Below are 18,722 nucleotides of genomic sequence, written 5' to 3'. Positions count from 1 at the left end.
TGAACTTCAGGAAGTGAAACAACCAGTAGGGAATTCCCCTGGGAATGGGTGCAGGAAGCAGTAAAGAATTCCCCTGGAAATGGGTGCTGGAAGCAGTAAAGAATTCCCCTGGGAATGGGTGCAGGAAGCAGTAAAGAATTCCCCTGGGAATGGGTGCAGGAAGCAGTAAAGAATTCCCCTTGGAATGGGTGCAGGAAGCAGTAGAGAATTCCCCTGGGAATGGGTGCAGGAAGCATTAGAGAAATCCCCTGGGAATGGGTGCAGGAAGCAGTAGAGAATTCCCCAGGGAATGGGTGCAGGAAGCAGTAAAGAGTTCCCCAGGTAATGGGTGCTGGAAGCAGTAAAGAATTCCCCTGGGAATGGGTGCTGGAAGCAGTAAAGAATTCCCCTGGGAATGGGTGCAGGAAGCAGTAGGGAATTCCCCTCGGAATGGGTGCAGGAAGCAGTAAAGAATTCCCCTGGGAATGGGTGCAGGAAGCAGTAAAGAATTCCCCTCGGAATGGGTGCAGGAAGCAGTAAAGAATTCCCCTCGGAATGGGTGCAGGAAGCAGTAAAGAAATCCCCTGGGAATGGATGCAGGAAGCACTAAAGAATTCCCCTGGGAATGGGTGCAGGAAGCAGTAAAGAATTCCCCTCGGAATGGGTGCAGGAAGCAGTAAAGAATTCCCCTCGGAATGGGTGCAGGAAGCAGTAAAGAATTCCCCTCGGAATGGGTGCAGGAAGCAGTAAAGAAATCCCCTGGGAATGGATGCAGGAAGCAGTAAAGAATTCCCCTGGGAATGGGTGCAGGAAGCAGTTGAACAGTTTTAGAACATTCTGAAAAAATAAATACTGAAATTCAGGAACACAAGTCCCATCATTGAGAACAGATGTACTGTGACACACAACATGAAAAATCTTCTACAAAATAAAATATTTATTTTGCACATGACATGAGAGGTGTTTGTACAATGACAATGAATACAATATATTCAGTACAGTGCTGGTGTAACAAGAAGCTGAATGTGACCCCCAACAAGTCACTTCCTACTGCAGGGCAGGGACAAACAAGACCACTAGTCAATATATTTTTCCCTTTGTCCAGCCTTTTCTGTAATGCTATAGCCTTAAATGAATCAAGTCTAGATTTTCCTCAGGTTCAGGAATCTCACTGGGGCTCGGTTTAATTTAATTTAGTTGTTTGTTTCTTTGCAAATACTGTATTTCAGAGACGTAGCATTAGTCTAGCGGGGCTGCAACCAGTGTTTGAAATAAAAGAAATTGCCAGGCTGCCATCAGGACCTACAGACTTTAGAAGCTGTGGTCCCTGACCAAACTCTTTGTGACAAATACAATCGACATGTGTATTTACTGCAGGCCAAAAGGAGCCCTACACATGTCTGGGTAAGAATATAGGTCCCCAGCAACCCATGCTTGTCACATACTTGATGGATCAGATGGTCAGACTCGGTGACTTGGTTGATTGCATGTCATTGTTTCCCAACTGCGTTGATCAATGTTCATGATGTCAATCACTAGATTGTCTGGTCCAGCTTGATGATTTACACACTGATGTCATATGGCTCTACCGCAAGCATAAGATGCTCGTGACCTATATTCTTACCCGAAATCCCAACGGGTCTGCTCACCTTGTCAAAAGTAACATTCTGTTGGTTTTACATGGGCAAAAGTGTAATTCACAACTTCAAGGTATTTTCCCCCTCCTGGTGGCTTATAATGGTTGGTCTACCTGACTGACAAGTCAGTTGGTCTTACAGAAAGATACACAGGTGGAACAAACATACAGCATAGACAAAGTTATACAAATAGCGCAGTTGAAGTCCATTGAATTCAATAAATTGTTTAATGTGATGCACCTCCAAAATCCTGGAACTGCAAATAACTTGACATATTTTTATCGTCCGAGTACTTTAGAGTTTCACTGTATACCTACTTGATTTGATAGGTAAGTGAGTATGGTTCTACACCGCTTTTAGCAATATTCCAGCAATATCACGGTGGGGGACATCAGAAATGGCCTTCACACATTGTACCCATGTGGGGAATCTAATCCAGCCTTCGGCATGATGAGCAAAAGCTTTAACCACAAGGCTACCCAGTTGCCCCTGATTTGGTAGTAATTTAGGAACATGATACAGCTTTTTAAGCAAAAAATACCATACTGGCCAACCAACATCTTGCTGATTTTAAAAAATATTTCAGAGATAGTTGTATGCCCCTGTACTTTTTTAACACTCCCTTATCTGAAAACTGAAAGAGCTGAAACTCGCAAAGTTTTCAAAGCTTTCTTGCTAATGCACTTTGGTACAAGATGACATGTAACAAAAAACATCTGTTCACAATTCGCCATTGGAATCCAAGACCATCATCTGGACACATCCACAGAAAGTGTTCTCACAAACCACCCTGCATCTCCGACACCCACAGCTTAAATGTCCGATCATAGGAACACGTGGCGATGTACTTGAGGTCGAGGGAGACGTCGAGGCCCATCACTTTTCCCTCGTGGCCTGCCATTGTCTTGAGAGGGGCCCAGTTGGGGCTGGCCCATATCTGTAACAGGGAGAGAGTCTTTCAAATGTGGGTCAAGATTCATGTCAAATTTACCATGGTTAAACCTACAGGTTACCTAGTTTTACATTGAAAACACAGAAGTTTATCTCAATTCCACTATGACAAATTAACACATTAACTCCTTGGTCCTAGCAATGATATTGAGTGAAAGGGCAATGGTTAAGTACAAAGTTTATAGTGGGTTGTCAATCTGATTTAAGAAAACACCTAGAAAAGCCCTTAAACAAAACATGCTGCATTTGCACAAACAGTGAGTGAGTGAGTGAGTGAGTGAGTGAGTGAGTGAGTTTAACGGCGCTTTTAACAGTATTCCAGTTATATCGCGGCGTGTCAGCTAAATGTGGGAGGAAAGCCCCAAGTGATGCAGGTCTTAGACATTTACCACTTCGGTGAAACCCACAAGCACAGGTATGGTGCTGACAAACCTAGAAACATAATTCGGGCGAAACCAGGATTCGAACCCACAATCATAGGTTTCTGGCGTGCCCAAGGGACGCAACTCTGCACAGCGAATCACTGAGCCTTAGACGACTGGGCCACCCGTGCCCCCTGCACAAACAGATTTTTCATATCATAATATGTCATCCACATATACGACAGATATTGAAGTGTGTGGCACAGCTACTTTCTAAGCTGAGATGATGTGGACCCCCTAAAGATTTTTCGTTTTTCACCGCAAGTCGCTCGTAATGAAATGTTTTGTTTGTTTGTTGTTTAACGCTGCACTCAGCAATATTCCAGTTGAATGACCCTGGTCTGTAAATAATCGAGTCCAGTGATTGACATCATGAGCATCAATCTACGCAATTGGGATATGATGGCATGCATCAACCAAGTCAATTCCATTAGTTCCCTCTTACAACAAGCAGTCGCCTTTTGCCGCAAGCATGGGTTGCTGAAGACCTATTCTACCCTGGACCTTCACGGGTTATGAATCAAATGTGGGTCGTGGGGACCTTGTAATCATGCTGCTTTCACCAGCATGGTGTGTCAGCCTAGTCAGAAGATAGAGAGATTGGTGTTAGCACTGCAGAACAGTGGTATAAATTTGAACATTATTTTGACACTGGTCATTTATAACAGGAGGGGAAGGAAGATCATGATAAAATGTCACATAAAATGTTCGTTTTGTTTGTTATCAAGGTTCATAGTTGGAGGGGTTTCCCTAAACAGGTGAGCTACTGTACCTTGGCAGTGTTGTCGTAAGATGCTGTGAGGAGGTAGTTCCCATGTTGAGCTGTGAAGAAAATATCAATATTAAAAGACAAATGTGTATCCAACAGAAATGCTTGATCATTTCTTAATCTGTTTGACACATTGTGGAAGTGGGCACTTAATACTCAGTGAAGACAAAAGCAAGACCACTAGGGATTCATGCTTCCCCAGAATCTCTAAGGTGATGTAGGCAGTCAAAGTTTGGTCAGGCACACAAACTACTATGGTTTGGTTTGGTTGGTTTGTTCGTTTACGCCGCGCTCAGCAATATTCCAGCTATATGACGGCGGTCTGTAAATAATCGAGTCTGGGCCAGACAATCAAGTGATTGATATCATGAGCATCAATCCACTCAATAGCGAGCCTGACCATCCTTACTGCCAGAGTTTAATGCAGGTGTCATATTTTGATGACATTTAGGGTACAGGGGTCCTATTTGGCTTGGAAATAGCCAAAGGGAGACATACATGGGATATTTAGGACATATTCTGCCCCAGAATCCCCATGCAAAAAATGAGTGAGTGAGTGAGTGAGTGAGTGAGTGAGTTTGGTTTAACGCCGCTTTTAACAGTATTCCAGGTATATCGCGGCATGTCAGCTTACTGTGGGAGGAAAACTGAAGTGATGCAGGTTTGAGACATTTACCACCTTGGTGAAACCCACGAGCACGGGTATGGTGCTGACAAACCTAGAACCAGAATTCGAACCCACAATCATAGGTTTCTGGCGTGCCCAAGGGACGTAACTGTGCACAGCAAATCATGACGACTGGGCCACCCATGGCCGGCCCCCCATCCAAAAAAAAGCAAGGGATACAGGAGACCTATTATGCCTGAGAATCCCAATGGAGCAATCTCATTAAAATCAGATCTTAGTTCTCGCTACTGCTAAACAAGATCTGAGGACATCCCATTAGGGGTCACGTCAGAATGACTTTTCATCGACCAATCAGAACATCGCTTACCAGATCATGAAAGTGACAGTCGGAATGTGATTTCTTATCATGCAACCTCGAAAACTTTAACACAAGGTATTCTGAACGATAGTTGCAGGCTTAACGACTAAATACATACAATCTAGACCATCTTTTAGCCCTTCCAGAATGTTCTTTTGTTCAGGTGTCAATTTTTTTATTGAGAATTTGTCAAAATATGTATCGAAGCGCAGTTGCCAATTTGAAATTAGTGCCGTAAAGCACGAGAAAGTTGCCTTCTGAAGAGCTAATGTCGACTTCTTGTCAGTCATTTCATTGGTCGGTCAAAGTTCGTGCAAGGTCGGTCTGACGTGACCCGTAATGGAATGTCCTCAGATCTTTGTTTCGCGGTAGAGAGAACTTAGATCTGATTTTAATGAGAATCCCCATGGAGACAACAGCAAGGGATACAGGAGTCTGCCCTGTAATCCCCACAGACTGACACAAAGAAAGGCTGTTGGTTGATGGGGACTCACGTTGGAACCTGACGGTGGAGATGAGGTTGGTGTGGGCGGGGATGGTGTAGTTACACTTGCGCTGCCGCAGGTCCCACACCTTGGCTGTGTTGTCTTCGCTTCCTGTAGCCACATGGAACCTGGGACACATTGACATGACATACAATAACACTGTGCTGACTAGATGTATGTGTTACACCCAATCTGTGCAACTGCCCGTTGTGTGCATTGGGCAGGCCGTTTGCCCAAGGTGTGCATTGGACACTGACATGTATAAGCTTTAAAATCTTATTCACAAGCGTCAAAAGGACAAAGTTATTTTATAATGATCTATTCACCGAGTTATTTCACAAACATCTGTTCACTGAATTGTTTTCACACACGAATGCATCAACATTAAATCATGAATTACTATTAATATGGTTTCATAACTTCTGTAAAACACAAATAAAATATGGCTCGAAAATAATGTCTGCCCAAATGTTGACTTTAATGTGCACCAAATAATCATAATAATGTGATCAACCATTTTTATTTTGTTAAAATTACTAAACTATGTATCTACTCACAAAATTGTATTTCCTGCTTACAAGCATGGGTTGGTCTATGTATAATTATAGCTAAAATGGATAGAATTATCATTAAACCGCACGCATGTTATCAAAAATGAGCGGGCCAGTGTAACCTGATAATGCACTCATATTGCTTGACGACGGGCCATTATCACGCTCGTTGTTAGGTGACGTCATAGGATAGGGATAGGTGACGTCACGTTCAATCGTGACGTCCTTTAGTTTGTTCTATAACGTTTCCATATTTGTATAAGTGGGTCAGTGACATTCGTGTTGATTGCAGTAAATGTTTCAAAACCGACATTGTTGTTTCTTTTAATTTGATAACAAATTCCATCATTTTTAGCTATAATAACGGTAACGCTATTTTTCAGGGCATTATCATTTGCAGAAGCCCTCAGTGTTATCAACTGCCCTTCTTCGTCGGGCAGTTAATAGAAGACCTTGGGCTTCTGCATTTGATAATGCCCTGAAAAATAGCGTGACCCTTATATTGACATATGGTATATTGTTTGGATATCAATTTGCCTGAATGAATGAAACAAGTTATCCTTTTAAAAGGTGTTCATCGTATTACATTCAGTTACAATTAGTTTCTCCATCTGCATGTATACAGTGGGGCTGTGTATTGGCAAGCATCATGTACTGCCATACATGTATATTGCGATATGGGTATCTGTATTGCCCTACATACTGCGATACATTGGGAGACATGATAGACATTGATGGTACATACAGAGCCTATATTCTACATTCTACAGTAAATATTCCTATGGTCAGCCACCACCATTTTGTATTCAATGATACAGGGGAATAACAACCTGGGAGAAAAATCACTGGACTCTCGTCAATAATGTCAAATGGAAATATCATATGTGAATGAGTTTCTGTGTAGATATTAAGTTAAACAAGACAAATAAAAAATTAAAAAAACACAGAAAAAATATTGCAATAGGTATCGTCTGAAAAGTATATTGCACTGTACTGGTGTACCAGAAATACCGTGTATTCCTAGTGCACAGAAGAATATTTAGCTGTAAACTGACCAGAAAACATATTAATCTGTCATAACTCATGGTCCACATTGCCAAATGGCTAGAAGAGACCCTATGTTTGTTTGTTTAACACAGCAATATTCAGCTGTATGATGGCAGCCTGTAAATATTCAAGTGAGACCAGTGATTGATGTTTATGAGCAATGTCCTTTGCAACTGGGATACAACGACACACTATCAACCAGGTCACCAAGTCTGACAACCCGATACATAAGTCTCTTAATGCAAGGGGTTGCTGGGGACCAATCTGAACCATGGAAAGGCACCCCTTGACTTTGGTTAAAAAACAATAGCCACTTTATAAATGGCCTTTACCGACCTGTTTTTACAAAACCTGCCAGCACTGATGACACAGCTGGCATGTTGACATGTTACTCACCCGTCAGGACTGAAGTCCACAGAGAGGATGGACTTGAGGTGGCCTTCCATGAACATCACACACCGCCCTGTCCGTAGGTCCCACACTCGCCCATACGCATCCAGCCCCCTAGCAGGAACAAGTACACAGATTATGCCACAGGTTCAGAAGCTCACCTATATTATGTACTACAACCATGGTGCTGAACTACATCCAGCAGGGATCTATTCTGTCCCAGAAACCCTATGTGGGTTGGAACATAACGAACAATACAAATTCCTGAAAAGTTGTTGAGACAAGTATTGCTCCAGCATTCTGGAAAGCATTGCATTTCTGTTTCTATTTTATTGTTTAATGCCGCACTCAGCAATATTCTGAGATGGAGTACAAGGTTTGCATACACCGTGACACGATCACTCCATTGTTCTGGAAGGCGATGGTGTACAAGGTTCACATACTCTGTGACAGTGAGTGCACCATCGTTCTGGAAGGCGATGGTGTACAAGGTTTACATACCCTGTGACGGCGAGTGCTCCATCGTTCTGGAAGGCGATGGAGTACAAGGTTTACATACCCTGTGACGGCGAGTACAAGGTTTACATACCCTGTGACGGCGAGTGCTCCATCGTTCTGGAAGGCGATGGAGTACACAGGCTTACTGTGGCCCTCCTGGTGCAGGATCTCCTCCTGGGCTTGCAAGTCCCACAGTCGCCAGGAGTTGTCAAAACTGGAAGACATAACACAGGCAGGTTATCCATACTGCATCTCACTACCTCATTAAAACTCATGATTCCTTTATAAAGGACAGATACTTATTTCCCCTAAGCCTGGAAGTAATCCTTGTCAACATCAACATGTTCTCTGGTCACTAAAGTGCAGGACAATTTTCTAGGAACATGTGTCAATCAGGGCTCAAATAGAAAAATGTCTGAAAATGATAAATTGTTTCTTACATGTCTTATCTAAAATATCAACAACAAAAACCTAAATTGGCAAAAGGCATACTGGCAACATATCAAGATAATCACTTATACAGTTTTATAGTTCTGCTTCTGAAATGAACAGCCCAGACCCAGACAATGGACACATACAAACATATCAGAAACTCAAAATTCTAAACATGGAGATGAGAAACATGCAGCCATAAAATGGATGCTCTCAGGATAACAACCACTGATTTTCCTGGTAAAGAATTTATTATTGATACTACATAGCTGGATTATTGCTGACTGTGGCATAAAAAATCATTCACTCACTTTCTTCACTGCTAGCACAGAAACAATTAAACTTGAATGCACTCTTCATACAAGTGACGTGTTTATTCTTGAAATACATAGGTCTTACCAGCATGTCCCGAGGAATCGTCCTGAAGGGTGGTAGGCCAGTTTTGACACTCTGAACGGTGCGTGACCTTCAATATCAGCAATAGGTTCATCACTGAAACAAACACAGACATGTTTTCTAACACAGCATAGATACAGGAGTCACAATCTCATACATGGTTTGATCTACAGATAATGTTGGAGGGAATCCAAAAGTGATACACAGACGTTTACCACTATGGTGTTGACAACAATGATCATAAATGAGGTCAGTCAAAGACAAAGCTCAGTCTCAACAAAACTCAATGGCAATTGTCAAAATAAGACTTGCTATATATTGAACAGACTAGGTTCAACAGCGTGACACTACTGCCCGGTCCACAATACACCAAACAGTATGGCAGAAGCATTGCTGGGTGCGGCGTCAGGCAACACTTACTTCTTCATGCAGATTGTGCGAGTGGTTGGGGCTACCGGTAGGGCAGAACAAGCGGAACCTTTTCACGAACAACTGGCGTCATCACTGTCTTTCAGTGTCCCATTCATTAATTTTCATCACTATTTTGCCTTTTACGCCCAATGGAATCTCTTTCAGCATAATCAAGACTGATCATTCTCTGGTGGTTACATTTTGAATATACTGCACAAACCTGACTAGGTTCCAGAGCTTGACGGAACCGTCCTGTCCACATGACGCCATACAGCACACGTTGTTGTCGAGACCAATTGTAGCATCAGGGTGGAACACAATGGCACCCACATGACAGTTGTGACCTAAACAAAAATCAATTTCCGTTTTAAATAGTTAACTGTCAATACAAAATGGAGTGCATATTCACCAACAGAATATGATGTACCTTAAATCTTTAAATTAATATGCAAGTGAAATTAATGCAAATAATGTGAGTCATCTTTTCTTGCATGTCTAAAAACAAGAGGGCCTCCTGTCTTATCCCTTCAGGTAAATTACAGGTGTAAAACAAACTTGGTCAATAATTATTTTACATGAGTACACTAATAAGCGGTGCTCACTGCTGTTTGATTGGATAATGGTTCGAATAAATACATCAGGGTAAACCTCATGGAAGTCATTTTCTCTCATTGAAATTCCACTGGGGGTTGGGGGGGGGGGGGGGGGGGGGTGGGGGGCCAACAATATTGAGTCATATTTGTAGCTAGGGGTCAGCAGTTGCATTAATTTAGTGACACATTAATTTGAATAATTACAGCAATTCATTTAATAGATTGTATTGATAACTGTCAATGCGACAAAAATATCTTATTTTAATCCATATCAGCTACATAAAAAGACATAAGCAGACTGTCGATTAATAGTTCGGGAATTTGTAGTTTATTTCCAAAACTATCTTTTCAAGCATTGGCATGAAACAAATATACTGGTACACATATATTCAAGCGGCATTTGAAATCTAAGAATTTTTCATTTCAATGTCATTAATCAGTAAAACGCTGCAATATGTACAAGTAGATACTCAGTGTTAGTCATGGCCTACCTCGCAACTGTCGGACCAACTGACAGTCTGGAATGGACCACAGTTTACACAAACCAGACCTGAAATACATCAAACAGACTTCATTATCATCCTGACTCTTGGCTATCTTAATATCAAAACATCAAAACTGTCAGTTTGGTATTTGCTTTTATTCACACAAAAAATCCAACTGGCCAGCCACCACCTTGTGAGTGATTTGGCAGATCTGGACTTGTATAACCTCCAGCATGACGAGACAAGGGAGTTAACTGACTCAAAATGTCCAGTTTCCACCCTTGTCGAACGAGGCTGGAATTTCTGGGCTGGATCGTAGCGCCACCATTGGATATTACGAGTTACGGCCTGCCTATGCTCCTCCTACTGACCAATCTGATTCCACCTTGCATATTGCTTCAAACAAATTGGCGGCGCCCAGGCAAGACGATCTGATCGATGATCAAGATCTATATTGTAATAGAATGGGTCTTCGCGAAGTGCATCAAATCACTACCACCTTGATTAAAAACTTATGACGGTACATATCCTTTGCAAATTCTGCAGTCAACTGTAATCTGCACGTTGAAATCCATGTTTACGAAGTGGATGTTGATTTTGTCACTCTTTAGTCCAGACAAAATATAACTCCATAATACCAGCCTAATGTGGGAAGGGTGGGAAGGGTGGAAACTGAGCTTTAATAGTCAGTTAACACCCTTGCCATGGGAATATGGCCCTGAAAAATCCATTTCTAACCTCTGTAACCATGGTAACAAACAATGTGAGGGAGAGAGTTTGGTGTGTGCCAGTACAAGCACGATTGGTCTTCATGTTGGGAGATAAACCCCAGTTTTCAGTATGAATAGCTTTCCACCACTAGGCTACACCATGACCCCTAGAAACAGTTTAACACGTTTAAAGGTCAGGCAATAAAAGAAAGTATAATAAGTCGGATGGAATATTGTCTGAATGTTGTCATATCCCGTATGTCAAACATATCAATGATTTCTAGATGCTTCGTGGCTGCCTGTTAATGTGAATTATTGTAAGGTACATCGAGTAACACTGTGAGAGTCATAAATGAGATTAGTTCAACTGAAATGTACAACTACTGAAAGGTTACCATGAGGCGACAGCAAGCATCTGGGAGTCAGGGCTGAACTGACAGTAGGACAGTGGTCGGTCATCACCGATCTGACTGCAGTCATTCGTCACGGACTGTAAGGAAGAGGAAATCTCAATGAGTGTAAGTGAGTATGGTTTTATGCCGCTTTTAGCAATATTCCAGCAATATCACGGCGGGGCCCACAAGAAATGGGCTTCACACATTGTACCCATGTCGGGAATCGAACCCAGGCCTTCGACGTGACAAGCTTTAACCACTAGGCTACCCGACCGCCCCAGAAAACTCGATGAATGATAGTGGTGTAACAATAAAGTGATACAGTACGTATCTTGATACAAGGCCATGATACAATACAACGATTTGCAACCAATGTATTGCATACATACAAGACATTACATTACAAGTTATATCAGTGTAAAATTACATAAACAACAGACATAAATGCTAAACATGACTGTTCAACAATACTACTCATGCTATTCTCTAGTATTGCCCAGTTCGCTATAAAGAGCATAACATTCACAGTGCCCTCTAGCCTATATATTGCTGCCCTACAGTATCCCCTCCTTGACCTCTGAAATTCCAAAACAAAAGCATCAGGGTTGTGCTTCACCTACAAAGAAAGAATATCAACAAGTACTGTATCAGGATATGCATGGGTATTGCACCCATAGTATCGGGATATGTATCCTATGGCAACCACACCATATCATACACCTCTGGTGAAGCAAAGTCTGTTTTTAGTCTATAAGTAGAGTGAGTGACAAAATGTCTTTGTACATGGTAAACAATATTCCAGCCATATCACAGCAGCCAGAAAGCAGAAAAAGATGTAGACACTCCACCAGACATTGACCCCCCAAAGCAGTAGGGATGCTTGTTTTGTTCTTGTGAATGCAAGCTGGTGAACGCAAGCAGGGTCTAAATGGTCCCAACACATTTATTTCAAAGTGCAAGTATCATGAAAAATAGTAACAGATGTTCTTACATCAATATGTAGCAACAACACAATGGCCGAGAAAAGAAATGTGAAAACGTAAACATAGACCTGTAACGCTTGATTAAGAGTATGTATTTATAGGTCTGTATTTGTAACAACCCAAATGACCTTAAAAACGCGAGTTCACGAGGAGGCATAGCTTAATTAGCACGGCCGGCCAGGCCTGCAAGCTGATTGGGTATTACCACCACGTGGGTACCAAACATACGCGATTGTTTCATTAGTTGTGGTGAGACTTTCGTCCAACAAGACCATAGTGGCATATAGAGAGCCTCTGACAATAAAGGCTCTGCCTCCACTGTATTTTCATTTCAGCCTTTGAAATTGATAGACAGGACAAAAGTTCAAATGAAGCTTATTTACGCACCGCTTTCGATGTTTTGAATACAATATTTGCACTAATGGTGTTAAGATCTATCCAAATCTGCAAAGTTGTATAAACCCATAAGACTTGCATTTTAATATTGTGAACAAAAACAATAACGTAGACGAAGACATTCCACAGAATACAGTCTTACCCTAATTCTTTTCTGTAGTTCTTGCATCTGTGCGTTCTTCTGTGCTGTGGGAGTCAATTTGTGTGCGCGTTCTCTTCCAACCCTCTCCTTCGCTCTGCAACATACCAATAACAGGGGCTTACAACATTTGCTCTATACAGTGATATTAGGAGCATCCCATACAGTGCTCTATCCAGTGATAATACCCGTGCTCGTGGGTTTCACCGAAGTGGTAAACGTCTAAGACCTGCATCACTTCGGGCTTTCCTCCCACATTAAGCTGACACGCCGTGATATAACTGGAATAATGTTAAAAGCGGCGTTAAACCCAACTCACTCACACTCACTCACTATCCAGTGATAAACCCCTACAGTGCTCTATCCAGTGATCATCCCCTACAGTGCTCTATCCACTGATATTAGAATCATCCCCTACAGTGCTCTATCCACTGATATTAGAATCATCCCCTTCAGTGCTCTATCCACTGATATTAGAATCACCCCCTACAGTGCTCTATCCGCTACCCCTACAGTGCTCTATCCACTGATATTAGAATCATCCCCTACAGTGCTCTATCCACTGATCATCCCCTACAGTGCTCTATCCACAGATATTAGAATCATCCCCTACAGTGCTTTATCCAGTGATATCATAATCATCCCCTACAGTGCTCTATCCACTGATATTAGAATCATCCCCTACAGTGCTCTATCCAGTGATCATCCCCTACAGTGCTCTATCCACTGATATCATAATCATCCCCTACAGTGCTCTATCCACTGATATTAGAATCACCCCTACAGTCCTCTATCCAGTGATCATCCCCTACAGTGCTCTATCCACTGATATTAGAATCACCCCTACAGTGCTCTATCCAGTGATCATCCCCTACAGTGCTCTATCCACTGATATTAGAATCATCCCCTACAGTGCTCTATCCACTGATATTAGAATCACCCCCTACAGTGCTCTATCCACTGATATTAGAATCATCCCCTTCAGTGCTCTATCCAATGATATTAGAATCATCCCCTTCAGTGCTCTATCCACTGATATTAGAATCATCCCCTTCAGTGCTCTATCCACTGATCATCCCCTTCAGTGCTCTATCCACTGATCATCCCCTACAGTGCTCTATCCATTGATCATCCCCTACAGTGCTGTGGCAGTGATTCTGGGCTTACCTTGGTATGGAGTAATCAGACAGCCAGTACCGGGCATCCTTTAAGCTCTCCGTACCTTCATGGTACCACGTGATATTCTCCTGAAAACAAATACAATAGTCTTCAGAGAAAAACAACTTAAGGTCTGAAACCTGAAATATCCATTCCTCATGCTACTTTAATTTGATAATTAGCTGTGATTCTGATCTATTGACATCATGTCCTATTTGGTGACATGATCTATGGTCAGTGATAAACATGCCCAAACGCCCAATGCAGTACAAACTTATGTCAGAAGTTTTATGTGCCTCTTACTGATTTCAGAAGAAAGTTATAGCCCCTGGTTCAAATTCCTGTTTGGGAAATATTACATAAAGTCCCATGCCTCTAGCTGCCTTCATAAGAAAGTTTTTGCACTTCTGATCTAATGACCTTGACCCTCAATTTCAGCTAATCATATGCTTGATTATTTCTAGATGGAAAAATGGGATGGTTGATTGCAGAAGAAGAATAACCTTAAGAATGGCCCTTACAACCTTGACCACCTTATATGACCTTGACCTTTTATACAGGGCTACTTTAATGGATGTAACTATGTTTGCAAAGAGTCATCAACAGGAAAAATGGCAGCCAACACGAAGCAAAAACGCTGAATACCTCATTGCATTGTGTTTGGACAGTGATCAGTCATCAGGAAGTTACTATATTTAGATACTTGTGAGGTGTGTAAAATTCCTGTCCGGTATCCCATGGACGGTGATAGCATATTACCAAAATTTCTGTAATTTTCTATGTTATGAGGACTATGTGGAACTTTCCAATAGCTGGTTAGGCTGTATATATAGTGGGACAAGAGCATGTTTCCACATCCCTCACACATTTTCATTGCTTCGAAACCAGCTTTCATGTGAGGATTGCTCATCATTCCTGATTCCCTGCCTAGCCCATCTCGAAAGCTTGACCACTGTCGCCCCTAGGTGAATATATATCATTATCACAGACCCTTGATATCACCACTGTATTATCATATTTGATACTGACCACTGCCATCATATTATTTATTGCTATTAAATATTGTACTACCACTCTATTGTGTACTGCCATTGTAATTGCTGTGCAGTAATTTGTATTGATTTGTAAACCTAGTTAATTTTCTTTTATTTATCTAAATTAATACACTTGTTGATTGTATACCGCTTGTTGGTTGTTCGTAGGTTTCACACCAGCTTCTTGTATGTACAGATTTCTGGGGTAACATATTGTTTTAATTTGGTAATCAACACATAACACATTAAACAGATAACTAATGCTTTGAGAGTAATCGGACCAGAAAGGCTCCCTGATGTTGCTATCCTTATTAAGACTTATGTTTTATTCCTCCAACCTCTTCTTTCTTCCTCTGTTCCTGCAACTTTTCTTCCTTCTTCTTCTTGACGGCATCTTCTCCGAGTCGAGCCAACAACTGGCGCAGTCTCTCTCGCCTCTCAGCTGGACCCTCGCCGAACAGACCTGGGAGAGAAGAGACAGTCAGTGAGTGAGTGAGTGAGTGAGTGAGTGAGTGAGTGGGGTGAAGAATGAGAGCAAGAGATGTAGTGAAGGTGAGGGGAACGAGTGAGCAAGATGAGGGGGAGTTAGGAAAAGAAGAATAAGAGAGCGAGAATGATGGAGTGAGAGGGTGAGTGAAAAGAAAGTAAGAGAGACACACAGAGAGGGGGAGTTAGTAAGTGGAATGAGAGAGAGAATGAGGGAGTGAGGGGCTGAGTGAGTGAAATGACAAAGAGTGAGAGTGAGGCAGAGAGAGAAAGGGGTGTTAGTAATTGGAATGAGTGAGTGAGAGTTAGTGGAAAGACTACGCCAGTAAGACGGTGAACGTGTGAGTGGAATGTGTGAATGAGAGTATGGGGGAGAGAGGATGAGAGAGTGAGAGGCTGAGGGAGAGGGACAGTCAGCCATACTAGTACTCACATATCGGTTCTCCCAACTGTCGCAGGTTGGCCTTAACCTCTGAGTCATCTGTCGACACCTGAATCTGACGAGCCTGACATGGGAAAGAAAATAAACAAAACACAGATGTTATTATGTCTTAGTATAGGATGCTAGCATCACCTGATAGTCTACAGAATTGCCAACTTTACAGCATCACATGACTTCAAGTTGGTGGGGGTGTAACCATATTTTTTTAGGGGAAGCTACATTTTGCTTAAGCGACGCTCTGATTGGTCGGATGAAAGGTCGTTCTGACGTAACCCCTACTGGGATGTCCTCAGATCTTTGTTTAGCGGTAGCGAGAACTAAGATCTGATTTTAATGATAATGGAAAAATAAAGTAGTACCAACGTTTGTGATTGAAAATCGGAGAACTACACAATAGATAACGATACAAACATTGTGATAAAAAAATAATAATTAAATATTCATATTGTTAGAAAACATTGTTTGCAGAATAGTTTTTCTAATCATGCAACCTCTAAAACTTAACACAAAGCTACTGTTACAGGCTGTATGACTGATTCAAAATACTTTTAAAGGTATAGTCTGGAATGAAAGTCCCCATTTTAAAAACTAGTGCCGCAAAGCTCAAGAAAAACTGATTTCTTTGTCATGTTTGTGGCTAAAGTCGACTTCCTATCAGTCATTCTGTTGGTCGGTCAAAGTTTGCAAAAGGTCGTTCTGATGCAACCTGTAATGGGATGACCTCAGTGGTAGCGAGAACTTGTATCTGATTATAATGTGATTAAGGTAATCTAAGCATGTGATTAATCCCGTTTTGTTTATTCAAAGCATTAATTGTTTATTGTTCAGCAAGTTTTTCTCTCCATCCGTTGTAATATACAGCTACTAGCCGACTCGTCTCGCATCAAAACACAGTGCTGTGTACTCGCGGGCACACTGATCATTGTGTCGAATTACTGTGACTGAATAATGAGTGATTTCGGTAATTTGGTGCAAATTAGGTGTGTTGGAGTGCGAGACCGTCGGATTAACGGGTCTAAATAGCACTGATTTAATCGGTTCCCATCATTAGGGTTGGATAAAGCTGATTGTTGGATTAAAGAGTGTTTGACTAACGAGACTTGACTGTATATTCCCCTCCGGAAACTGACTCCAGAAAATTGTCATCAATTGCAAAACTATTGCTATGAAGGCCAGAAATAATCACCCTGGCATAAAACATGGATGTGACACTTACCCGTTTCCTCTTCTCAAACTGAGCCAACACCTCTGCCTGACTCTCAGCCTCGGCCTCATCTATGTCAAAGTGTCCTCCTACACAGAAGATGAGGGCATGTTTATTGATATCTTACGTGGTGATATGTGAAAGTAATTTTGGTGCCGGTAGAGACTGTTGTAAATATATTTGTAGTAAATGTCACTTTGTCAGTATCAGCAAATGATTGAACTACTGGTGAAACAATATATTAAGAGTCATCCCATTTGAACAGTGGAATCCAAGGCATTTGATTGTCTAACCAAGCAATGTCTTTTGCCCATAAACAGAAAAAACATGTAGGTCAGGCCCACTGTTTCCTGATTGGCTCATAATAGGGTGGGTGGGCTTTGGTAGCATTATTGGGTTGTACATTGTCACTGATTTGTATTGACTGTTGCATGTGTTGTATTGTCATTTTTGTGTGTGTTAATGTTTAAATAAGCAGTCTGTGAACATGGTCAACTTATTGTTGTTGGCTTATCTATTTATAAAAATTGACTTCATTAGGTGGTGCATTAACATATTATGGGGGTATAAACTTTAAAAAATCAGTGTCCACACTTGGTATGAATCAGAAAACAACATACAATGATCAACATTTTTGTTTAATGTTCATCATGTAAGGTCTGAAGATTTCCTAGCCATGTGTTACCTTCAGTGATGTTGATGTTGCCAGCTTCAATGCCTGCCTCGATGGCATCACTAGCCATGGAGCCTGAAGTGTCATCAGTGTTAAGGCGACGTCTCTCCTGGTCTTCCAAACTTCCATAATGCAACACCTTCGACCTCTTTGGGACAGGAAGATCCAATTCGTCATCGGACATTTTACTGACATGGAAAAAGTTTTTGTGAGTGAATATGTTGGATTCGGTGAATCAAATCAGCCATAAGTATGTCAAAGCAACATGAAACTTTTGAATTGAAAGTGAAAGCAAGAGGGCTAATGCAGCTTTAGGAACATTGAATAAAAACCTCTTGAATGTTATTAAGTGTGTGGCACTCTTTGTCGAAACAACACAAGCTTGTTTATGAATGATGTACGATAACATTCTCACTAAGACATTCAACCGTACTGAACCACTGATAGATCAGTATACCGCCATAAACATGTTCAAAACTGCATAACCCAGAATTTGAAGTTCAATAGTGTACATAATTTTCTTGGTTGTAATGACGAGACGTATATCCGCCTGGTACCATCAAGGTTGCTTCTAACACAAGACCGATGCATCCTTGTCATACGACATATCCACACACGGAAAGTTGTGATACGCGAAAACCGTGGTAGAGTTCTCTGGAAAAGCAATAAGCATATATTTTGAGATGTTTACTCACGTATTTATTGATTTAGAAGATATAAAATATAGTTGAGTTTGGTTGTTTCTTAGTGAGTTTCCATGGCATATATCAATTGATTGTCGTTTAAGTTAATGCTTCTCAGCTATCACATTAAATCATGATCAGAACGCGTTCGTGTGTCGTTTTCATGGGCGCAGACATCTTTGTTCTGAAATCTCGACTCTTCTCGCGGTAACTGGAACAAATATGAGTAGTACGACTTATTACAGCTTGGTTACTTAATATATACTACACCAATATTGCTTTCAGTGGTTGGTGATTAGACTTAGTAACATTAAAAAGATCATGTTGATATATAAAAAAAAGTTGTAATTTACAAAGAATGATTGTCAACAGTATAATAAATATACG

At 41.3% G+C, this 18,722-nt stretch overlaps 1 protein-coding gene across 1 annotated transcript; it reads right to left on the bottom strand.

Moving 5' to 3' along the window:
• Nucleotides 1–933: 933 nt before the first annotated feature.
• On the bottom strand, nt 934–18,514 carry LOC139458831 (U4/U6 small nuclear ribonucleoprotein Prp4-like). The gene is made up of 16 exons (XM_071240259.1): nt 18,348–18,514; nt 17,665–17,840; nt 16,992–17,068; nt 15,767–15,839; nt 15,186–15,310; nt 13,823–13,902; nt 12,659–12,752; nt 11,138–11,232; nt 10,039–10,097; nt 9,175–9,298; nt 8,547–8,639; nt 7,807–7,929; nt 7,224–7,331; nt 5,239–5,357; nt 3,762–3,811; nt 934–2,553 (listed from the first exon to the last, which is right to left on the bottom strand). The coding sequence occupies exons 2-16, from the start codon at nt 17,834–17,836 to the stop codon at nt 2,395–2,397; spliced, it is 1,551 nt and encodes a 516-aa protein (XP_071096360.1). The 5' UTR covers nt 17,837–17,840; nt 18,348–18,514; the 3' UTR covers nt 934–2,394.
• Nucleotides 18,515–18,722: the final 208 nt, after the last annotated feature.

This window comes from Haliotis cracherodii, unplaced genomic scaffold, assembly GCF_022045235.1.
Source record: "Haliotis cracherodii isolate W230 unplaced genomic scaffold, xgHalCrac1.p SCAF_13, whole genome shotgun sequence".
In the NCBI taxonomy this organism is placed as follows: Eukaryota; Metazoa; Mollusca; class Gastropoda; order Lepetellida; family Haliotidae; genus Haliotis; species Haliotis cracherodii.
The sequence above is the reverse complement of the archived record's forward strand: the minus strand, read 5'-3'. Positions and strand labels throughout refer to the sequence as shown.

Excerpts from the sequence above, each read along its gene's own strand:
- LOC139458831 (XM_071240259.1), bottom strand. The coding sequence starts at position 17,836 with ATGTCCGATGACGAATTGGATCTTCCTGTCCCAAAGAGGTCGAAGGTG. Across the intron at positions 5,358-7,223 it reads GTGGACTTCAGTCCTGACGG|GTTCCATGTGGCTACAGGAA; the intron begins GTGAGTAACATG and ends AATGTGTCCCAG. Across the intron at positions 2,554-3,761 it reads CTTACGACAACACTGCCAAG|ATATGGGCCAGCCCCAACTG; the intron begins GTACAGTAGCTC and ends TCCCTGTTACAG.